General features: G+C 44.3%; 1 protein-coding gene and 1 pseudogene across 2 annotated transcripts; one reads left to right on the top strand and one right to left on the bottom strand.

Moving 5' to 3' along the window:
• Nucleotides 1-1,975: 1,975 nt before the first annotated feature.
• LOC306661126 (eukaryotic translation initiation factor 1-like) lies at nt 1,976-3,473 on the bottom strand (annotated as a pseudogene). The gene is made up of 2 exons: nt 3,446-3,473; nt 1,976-2,618 (listed from the first exon to the last, which is right to left on the bottom strand). The product of its transcript is annotated as a eukaryotic translation initiation factor 1-like (transcript).
• Nucleotides 3,454-3,945, top strand: LOC306661565 (large ribosomal subunit protein eL32-like). The gene has a single exon (XM_079140585.1). It carries the CDS (start codon nt 3,475-3,477, stop codon nt 3,880-3,882), a length of 408 nt encoding a protein of 135 aa, XP_078996711.1. The 5' UTR covers nt 3,454-3,474; the 3' UTR covers nt 3,883-3,945.
• Nucleotides 3,946-10,570: the final 6,625 nt, after the last annotated feature.

The following is a 10,570-nucleotide window of genomic DNA, read 5'->3' as shown; positions in this document are numbered from 1 at the left end:
GTCTTGTGATGGTTGATGTTATGTGTCAACTTGAGTGGGCTAAGGGATACCCAGGTTCCCATCAAAACTTTATTTCTGGGTGCATCTGTGAGGGAGTTTCTGGAAGAGATCGGCCTTTGAATTAGTAGTCCATATAAAAAAGTTTTCCCTCATCAATACAGGTGGACATCATCTAATCTGTTGAAGACCCAAATAGAACAAAAGGTGGAGGTAGGCGAGTCCGCTCTCTGCTTGAGCTGGGACATCCCTCTTCTCCAGTCCTCGGGCCATTGATCTCCAGTTTTGGAGCCTTTGGATTTGGACAGAGACTACGTCACAGGCTTTCCTGGTTCTCCAGTTTGCAGTTGGCAGATCATGGGACTCCTCAACCTTCATAATTGTGTGGAGTCATTTATCATAACAAATCTCATAATTTTTTACTAGTGCATTGTAATCATACACAACATTGAGGCTCTTTTTTACATAATCATATGTACATTGAATATAATTTGCTCCATATGAGTTCACAGTGCTTTCTTTCCCTGACTCTTCTCCCTCCCACTTCCCTTCCCTGCTCTACTGGTCTTCTTTCATTTATGATAGTTTTTAAAATTAGTGCTTTATAGATATACGTGAAGGTGAAATTCACTGTGGTATATTCATAATGTCCATTGCATAATTTGCTCAATTTCATTCCACGGTTCCTCCTTTCCCCATCCCTCTCCCCCCATCCCCTTCGTTGCTCCACTGATCTTCCTTCGGTTTTCATGGATTCCCCGCCCCGCTTTTCCCCCTCTTATTTTGGTCTAGTGTCTACAGATGAAAAAAACATAGGACCCTCGATTTTCTGAGTCTGCAGGCACCAGACCAAAATAAGAGGAGGGGAAAGTGGGGCAGGAGGGAAATCCAACGAAGGGGATGGGGGTGGAGGGATGGGAAAAGGGAAGAACCATCACTCAGCATGATGTCCTCTAGCTCCATCCATTTACCAGCAAATACCATAATTTCATTATTCTTTATGGTTGAATAAAACTCATTGTGTATAAATCCCACATTTTCTTCAACCATCCATTCACCTGGGCGGGTTCCATAATTTGGCTATTGTGAATTGTGCTACTATACATTGATATAGCTATATCATGATAGTATGCTGACTTTAGTCCTTATGGATAAACACTAAGGAGTGGGATACCTGTGTCATATGGTGGTTCTATTCCTAGTTTTTGAGGAATCTACACACTGCTTTCTTTCCAGAGTGGTTGTATTAATTTGCATTTCCACCTACAATGAATGAGTGTACCTTTTCCCCCACATCCTTGCCAGCATTTATTATTATTTTATTTTATTATTTTTTTTATTTCTGAAAACAAGTTTTATTTAAATAAGGGTTTAAATACATTACATAACATTAAAACTGAAGGGAAAAAGAAAATCAAAAACCAGTTTATTACTTCACATGGCACTGGGCAGCTGTTGCTAGTGAGTTGCAAGCTCTATAGCTAGCTACAGGACTGATAACATCAGTTTGGTATTTGTTCCCTTGTCAAAAGTTTAACTGATATTAAGCTGGCCTCACATTCTGTTGTTCTGGACATCCCTTAGCTAGAATATGTCTAGTCAAAAAGACCTTGGTGGCAAGCCAGATGTCATTATCACCTCACTGGAAGGAAGGTGGCCTTTGAGTTCTGCCCACCTGGTCAGGTTAGACACCAGGGGCTCTTTTTTCTTTTTCTTAAAAAACAAAACAAAAACCCACCAAAGGCCCCCTTCTAGTGGTACAGCTGCCTTACCCCATCCTCCTGCTCAGGTCATCACACTCTTAGGATAGGGGCCTCTGCTGAGGGAGAGTTGAGAAGCTTCTGGTCAGACACAGCCATCTGATCTTGGGCCTCTGGGCTTTGCTGAAACATCATGTTATGCTTTGTTTCAGAGTGGACACTGCCAGGCACCTACTACTTGACCTCTGTTTAAATGAGGGACTTCAAGACTAGACAGCATGGCTCTTTTCAGTTTATTGCATGAAGGAGTTACACTAGTCCAAGTTAAAAGCGGACCCCAAATGGTTACATTATACAAGCTGTGAGGTTTTTAAACTTGTGACAAGGGACAGAAGGGAAATTCTACTCATTGCAAGGAAATCCTCACTTAAGCTTCAGTGAGCCACAAGCACTTAAAACCCATGAACCTTCAGCTGATCGTCCTTAGCCAGTCCAATCTCTACCAGGAACTGGCATATGTTCCTGCGCTGGTCACCCTGTAGCTGAATTACTTCTCCATATTCTGGATGCTCAATTACAGTACCATTGCAGGCAAATTTCTTCTTAAACGCCTTCACTAGTTTCTTTTTATCGTAATCATCAGCGATCCCTTGGACAGTGGTAAGGGTCTTCCTGCCGTTTCTCTGTTGAATTCTTATATGGATATAATCCTCAGTGCCAGCAGGAAGCAGTCATCACCCTTACTTGCATCAGCAAAGGGGTCGAAAGAGTGGAGGTTCTGGATAGCGGACCTACGATACGATTCCTTTTCCTCGGTGGAAACGGCCTGCGGAAGGCGGCTGCGGGAGAAGGCGGGCGGGGGGGACGGAGCGTCGGGAAGCGAGGGGGCTCGAGGGGGAGGCTGCTGAGTCCTCGCGGCGGCTCAGTGACTGGGGCCAGGGAACTTTTAAATTAATAGGTTATTATTTTATAATGAGCTCATCAGGGTTATAAAATATGCAGAAGAAAATGCATAACATTCTTTTATTAAATAAAGATAGAGCATTCAGTACAATCCAATCCCCACCCTTTAGAATGAGTTACTATTATTAAATGCATTTGGCCAACTTAATATCACTATAAATATAAAGTATAGATTAAAACTGATTGAAGTGAGATCTTTGGGGATCCTTCTTAATTCCATGTAGGCTAAACTGCAGACAGGCTATCTGGGTTTTGCTAGACTTTTCATTCTTCTGTATAGAAACAATTGAGTAAAATTTTAGAGTGATAAAGGAAAAAAAAGCAAAGAAATATATTTTGACTTCTTTCATGTTGGGAGGGTTTATTGGGTTTCTAAGTTTGCCAAAAATAAAATGACCTAAAACAACAGAAATTTCTTGTTTTCTTTCTGGAGGCCCAAATCAAGATGTTGGTGGCCATGTTCCCTCTGGGGTGCTGGGGAAGGAACCTGGCCTGACTCCAGCTTCTGTGAGGCTCACAGAGGCGTCGCTCTGCCCCACTCCTCACACAGCCTCTCCCTGCGTCTGTCCCTCCTCTCCCCTCTGCCTAGCCACACTGGATTAGGGCACTGCCTCCTTTTAACTTGACGACCTCTGTCAAGACTCTATTTCCCAGTAAGGTCACATTCTGAGGTACTGGGGGTTAGGACTTAACATTAGGGCAGGGCATAGTTAAACTCACAACAGAGGGCATTAAAAGGCTAGAGCCTTTAAGATGATATTTTGCTCTTCCTCGGCGCTGCCTACGGAGGTGGCTGCCATCTGTATTCGGCATCATGGCTGCCCTCAGACCTCTCGTGAAGCCCAAAATCATCAGAAAGAGGACCAAGAAGTTCATCCGGCACCAGTCAGACAGATATGTCAAAATTAAGCGCAACTGGCGGAAACCCAGAGGTATTGACAACAGAGTGCGGAGAAGATTCAAGGGCCAGATCTTGATGCCCAACATTGGTTATGGGAGCAACAAGAAGACAAAGCACATGCTGCCCAGAGGCTTCCGGAAGTTCCTGGTCCACAACGTCAAGGAGCTGGAAGTGCTGCTCATGTGCAACAGATCTTACTGCGCTGAGATTGCTCACAACGTTTCCTCCGAGAATCGCAAAGCCATCGTGGAAAGAGCAGCCCAACTGGTCATCAGAGTCACCAATCCCAACGCCAGGCTGCACAGTAAAGAAAATGAATAGACAGTTCATGGGCACATTTTTTGTGTGCTTAAATAAAACCATAAAAACCGTCAAAACAAAACAAAACAAAACAAAAAAGATGATATTTTGAGTCATGGTAACTTGTGTTTACATTCTAATTGGAAAGATATATTTCAACTTTGCTTTTTCTTTAAGAAAAGTGTATTAGCTTTTCATTGCTATAACAAAACACCTGAGATAATCAACCGAGCTCCAATTCATGATCAGGTAGAACCATTGCTTTTTGGCCTATGGTGGGGTGTGTGGCAAAGCAAAAGCTTCCTGTGGGCCAGGAAGCAAAAATAGCAAGAGGCAGGGCTGAGTTCCTGCATACAGTTCTCTCTGGGAGAATGAGCTAAGCACCCCCACAAGGTCCCACCTCCCTAAGTTTCCACCACCTCCCAACAGTGCCACCCTGGGACCACGCCTTTACAACAGTGGCCTTTGGGGGATGATCAAGATCCAAACTATAGCAAATAGTTAGAATTTCTGTTTGAAAGAACAGTCTTGGGCTGTGGTTGTAGCTCAGTGGTAGAGCACTTGCCTGGCATGTGTGACGCACTGGGTTCGATTCTCAGCACCACATATAAACAAGTAAATAAAGGCCCATTGACAACTAAAAAATATCTAAAAATGAAAGAAAGAACAGTCTTTAGATACCTTAGTCAACAAAAACCTATTCAGCATCTACTATGAATTAGGTACTACACCGGGCACTGAAGATGAACTCAACACAGGCTAACAGATTTGGAGTCTACTGGGCGAGATAAATATGAGAACACAACCTGAGAAGCACTACTTGTGATCACGGAGAAGGTCTACAAGATCCTGGAGAAACAGGTGTAGTGGCACAGACCTGTAATACCAGCTACTCAGGAGGCTGAGGCAGGAGAATTTAAAGTTGGAGGCCAGCCTCAGCAACTTAGAGAGCCCCCATTTCAAAATATAACTCAGTGGGAAAAGTCCTCCTGGATTCAATCCTCACTATCAAATTTAAAAAAAAAAAATGCTCAAGAATGGCACAAATAACACTGTCTGGAGGTAGAACTGGGGAAGGTTTTTGGTATGGGCTGACAGCTCAGCTGGGCCAGGGTAGGAGAAGGGTAGGGCATGTCTGAGACACAGGGTGTACAGACCCGGAGCGTGGGATGCCAAGTGAGGCAGGAGGGACTTGGTCACTGCTTACACAGAACGCTGCACAGGATGAGAGCAGATGGAAGCCAAGTCGTCTGCCAGGGAAGCAGATCAAGATGCCCTGAGGAGTCGTGATGAGCCACTAAACTCCTTCATGGGGCAGTAACACCGCCGCATGGATTTGTCTTCAATAACCAGCGACCCGGGATGGTGGATTTCCCCCTCGGAGTTCCGGGGCATTCCTTGTCCTCATTTTGCTAATCTCTCGACTGCTTTCCTCAGAGTTGACTGCTTCCTTCCTTTTGAAATATTGCCCTCTCTTGATCTCTACCTCCGGCTGTCCTTGTTTCCTTCCAAAGTCATGGCTTCTCTTCTTTGGCTGACTTTTCTACGAGTCTCAAGGCTCACGCAGGACAGCCTCAAGGCTGGAAGCGTCCCCTTCTCGTTCTGCTCCTGAGATCATCCGGTGCCCTGGCTTGCACTCCGGCCTCCTCCTTGAGACCCAACTTGCCCATCTCACCACTAATCCACCCGAGTCCCTGTTGGCACCTCGGACTCAGTTCCTGAAATGTGTTTTTTCTCAAGGTTTCTTTACCTCAATAAATGGGCCCATTTCACCCCAGAGTCAAAATTCATCTGTATTTCCTCCCCTCCCCCTCCCACCCACATAAAAATCCACCTTGTCCTACAACCAGAACAGATCTCTTCTGGGGGGTGGCGGGGTGGTACCAGGGATTGAACTCAGGGGCACTGGACCACTGAGCCACCTCCCCAGCCCTATGTTTTGTATTTTATTTAGAGACAGAGACTCACTGAGTTGCTTATTGCCTTGCTTTTGCTGAGGCTGGCTTTGAACTCGAGATCCTCCTGCCTCAGCCTCCAGAGCTGCTGGGATTACAGGCTTGGGCCTCTGCACCTGGCCAGATCAGATCTTTAATCCAACCATTTCTCCCCATCTCCAACTGCCCCCACCTTAGATTGGACCCCAATTGTCTATTAACTGATTATCTATTACTTGAACAATTCCCATAGTCCTTCCAGACATACTTTTATCTAATCTATTCTCCACCCAACAACCCTAATTATCTTATTAGAGCTTTAACCAGATACGTATTCAGTGTGGGACCCAAAATGCTTCTTATGATCTGATTCCTACCTCTACGATCTCACCATTCTAACCACTAGCCTTCCTTCTATTCCTCAAACACAACTGTTCTCTTCCTGTCTCAGGGCCTTTGCACTTGCCTTTTCCTCTCCCCATACTCTTTGCATAGCAATCTGGTCCCCCTCTTTCAGGCCTCAGTTCAGTCCCTCCAAGGGAGGCCTTCCTGGTCTGTTCAATTTTGTATTTTGTCACCTTGTTTATTTCTATCAGAGCACTTGTCAGAAAAGTATTTTTGCTTACTTATTTATGTATGGTTGTTTCTTCCTCTTGTCTCCACACATCACTCACCTCTCCCAGCTCACAAGTTAGGAGCCTGTTCACAATGTTCGTTTACTTGATCCAACTTTAAACACGAATCCCCTGACACTTTGTGGGACAAACACTCATTGCCCGCCATGCTTTCATTTGGGAAATCACCCTGTCCCGTGCCACAGGAATCCTGTTTAACCACATGGTGCCAGGGACAATAACCCTACCTCCTTCCTTTCCCTACTTTAAAAAAAAAAAAAATCAGAAGATTTCTTCCTTAGACATCCAAGTTGAGTACCAGGAAGGCATGTGATCCGAAGCAGGCTAGTCTGCATCCTCCCTGGAACTTTCTCGGGTCTCTCAGGATAGATGTTCCCGGGACTGTTGTTCATTAGCACCACAGTAGTCAGGAACTGAAAGCAGCCATCCTCACCCATGGAGAGAACCTGCTGGAAAGGGGACCAGAGCGAGGACATCAGAGCTAAGGGAGGGAGGGAAAGGAATACAGAAACAGAAACCTGACAACAGAATTCCAACATGAGCCTAGTCGTGTATTTATTTGATTATTTCATTAGTATCTATCTCCTTGCTCAACTGGCTCCACAGGGTCAGAATTACATCTCACTTTTTCTCACCACTGGCTCCCCAGGGCCCAAGAGAGCCTGTCATGTTCGAGTCACTCAACTGTATGTGAATGAGACTGTTTTTAAACCAGCAGTATCTGGCTCACAGCATAATGATAATATTCCAGAGAAACCATTTCTAACTCTGGTGTTTGGAATGAGCTGTCAGGATATATTATGGGGCTTGATTTAAATGGGAAGAAACTTAGTTAATCTTAGAATCTTATTCAATTTTATGATACGCAATGAGTCCATTATTTTAAAAACTCAGGTTACAATGGGTATGGATTGAAACTAGGCAGGGTTAATACATTCTGGCTGTTCCTTAAGAATGTTGTGATGTCTAAGGTGTCATAATTTAATTTCCCTGTAATATGTCTTTGAGCACCTGTCAGATTATAACCTGATTCATCACTGACTTAGGGGCTAAAAATAGAGGATGATACAAAAGGTTAACATCACTTAGCAAGGAGCATTTTCTCAAAGGGACAGACATAAATCAGAGGGAGCACGTCACACGCTCCTTATCCAGAGCCACAGGCTGGGGACACCTGGTACTTAGCAATTGTTTCAGAATGAAATGACTCTTGAACTGAAATTTTCATCATTCGGGAGAGTCAGTCTGAGAGCATTTCAGATGTGACGACTGAGAATCGGCCTCCAGCCAGCCCTGCTAATCAGTTCCTGTGGCCTTGCAATGGCCCCCAATTGCTGGCTGCTTTACCTCATCTGGTTTCCTAGGAAGCAGTTGGAACAGTGGACCGACCATGGGGAAGGATGAAAATTTGAGACTTCTCTTGAATATTTCTAGAAAAATCATGGATTCTGCATTGTGTTCCCACCCCACTCTTGGTGAAATAAACATGGTCTGTTTCCCACCTGCGGTGTGCCGGGTCCCTGGCAAGCAACAGGAGGAGCAGTGGTATAGCAAAGGATGTAACTCCTTACAGTGCTGGCCCAGAAGAAGAGGGTGCTGACTTTCGACATCTCAAATTCAGGGAGCAGAATGAGTGAATGAAACAGCAGCTTCTGCTTACTCAGGGACATGCAGCGTGAAGGACTGGAGTTGTGGCTGGAGGAAGGAAACAGACACACATGGAACACTCAACTACATACCAGCGTGGTATTCAGCATTACCCCAGCTGGAATCATTCGGGGCCATTATAGGCGAGTGTCAGACTGGGCAGCTTATAAACAGCAGATATTGGTTTCTTGCAGGTCTGGAGGCTGGAAGCTTGAGATTAGGGGCCAACATGATCAGGTCCAGGTGAGGACCACTTCCTCACCTTGACTTGCATCCTCCAGAAAGTGAGCCAGCAAGTTCTGTGGCCCCTTCTCATAAGGACACGATTCCATTCACGACATCTCCACCTCCAAATACCACTATGCTGGGGTTTCAACATGTGAATTCGGGGGGAGGGGCACACAAACATTCAATCTCTAAAACATATTTATCGAATAGGTATTGTCATGGTATAAGGTGTTACCTTAATAAGTTGATATCAATCCATTTTATAGATGAGAGTTAACTGACTAGCTCAGGGAAGTTAAGTATTTCTGATCTGATGAGTAAAGGAGACAGGATTCATCTCCACCACCTGCTCCAGAGTCCCAGTGACATTCCTCTCCTCAGCCCTCCATGTCCCTGTGTACATCTATGAGACATAAAGGTCAGAGAGACGTTGGCTTGGCACTGTGTACTGACTCCAGGCCTGTTGTAAGGGTCGGTTCGAGAATCTGCTCTGCACACTCAATGCTCCATGTTGATGAGATGGTTCAATTTGATCTGACATTAAATTTTGGGGGAAAAAAATCCAGATCTCATCTTTTGTGTCCTCTGAGCTTCCTTGTCTGCCTCCCTTTTGCTATCTCAGGGCCTCCTATCCCGGGTCCACCCTGGTAACCCCTATTCTTTGATCTGTCTCTATGAATTTTCTTATTCAAAGGCCTGGGGATGTAGCTCAATGGTGGAACATTTGCTTAGCATACATAAGGCCCTGGGTTTAATCCCCAGTACTGTGGAAAAAGAGAAAAATACTGATGCTCTAGAATTCATTTATTCTAGGTATGAATGAGAGGAATCATAATATTTGCCTTTTGTCTGTTTTATTTCACTTAGCATAATGTTTTTGAGGTTTGGCCATGTTGTAACATGTCAGAATTTCCTTTCTATTTAAGGAAGACTAATTCATCTAATGGATATAGTACATTTTGTTCATCCACTCATCTGTTGATGGACGCTTGGGTTGTTTCCACCTTTTGGCTATTATAAATAATACTGTTATGCATATTTGTGTACAGTATTTGTTTTCAATTTTTGGAATATATACCTGGGAGTAGAATTGATGGTTCATGCAGTAATTCTGTGTTTAACTTTTTGAGGAGCCACCGAACCATTTTCCATAGCAGCTCTACCATTTACCATTCCCACCAACCATGCAAAAGGGTTCCCACTCTGTTTGCTTCTTTGACCTGTAATGGGATGAGAACCACTTCCCATTGCACAGAAACCATGCCATCTTGAGATCCCCTGTTGGCATATCATTTACCTATTATTTATTTTACAAATATTTTTCAAATACCTACAATGTCCCAGGCATTGTCCTAGGAACTAGACGGTGGTGGGTAAAACAGTCATGGTTGCCACTCTCGTCGTGCTTTTTATTTAGTGAAAAAGATGAGAAAGCGGGCTGGGTTGGCTCAGTGGCAGAGCGCGTGCCTCGCATGTGCAGGGCACAGGGTTGATCCTCAGCACCACAGAAATAAATACATAAAGGTATTGTGTCCATGTACAACCAAAATTTAATGCTTAAAAAACTAAAAAGGGCTAGGGGTGTGGTTCAGTGGTACAGCACCACTGGGTTTGAGCCCCCAGTAACACAAAAGAAAATTTTTTAAAGGCAGAAAGAAAACAAAGTATGCATCATTGCAAACTGTGGTAAGTTGTCTAAAGAAATGATCAGGAAACAGTGATATGAATAATTACAGCAGCAGGAAATTTACTGCTTGCTGTTTCAGGAAGGAGGATGGTCTAGGAAGTGAAGAGGTGGGCTTTGAGTCTGATAGGATTAATCGCTCTCCATTTCCTGTTTGATCTTGGACAAGACTTAATCTCTGTTTCAGTTTCCTAACCTGTAAATGGAGATAGATGATAATAATAGCATTTACCTCAAAGGGCTGTTGGAAAGATTTCATGACAAAATAAATACATGGACGGTGTCTAGAATGCTGCCTGACACATTGTTAAGTGCTCGAACAATCTAATCATGTCAAATCTACTCTTTGTAGGCTACTCATAGATGACACTTGGAAAATGTAACCACTCAGTTACAGTGAGATCTGTTAACAACACACAGTGGCTTCTAGGTAACTAGGGGAGGGGCTGTTCTGGGGATTAAACCCAGGACCTTGCACATGCTGAGGACAGGCCCTACCACTAAGCTACACACCGGCCATGCCTCTGGATACCATTGACCTGGAAACCTATCCCTCAGGTTCCCAGGACTTAAAGGGCCTC

Source organism: Sciurus vulgaris (genome assembly GCF_902686455.1).
Source record: "Sciurus vulgaris genome assembly, chromosome: 5".
Classification (NCBI taxonomy): Eukaryota; Metazoa; Chordata; class Mammalia; order Rodentia; family Sciuridae; genus Sciurus; species Sciurus vulgaris.
The sequence above is the reverse complement of the archived record's forward strand: the minus strand, read 5'-3'. Positions and strand labels throughout refer to the sequence as shown.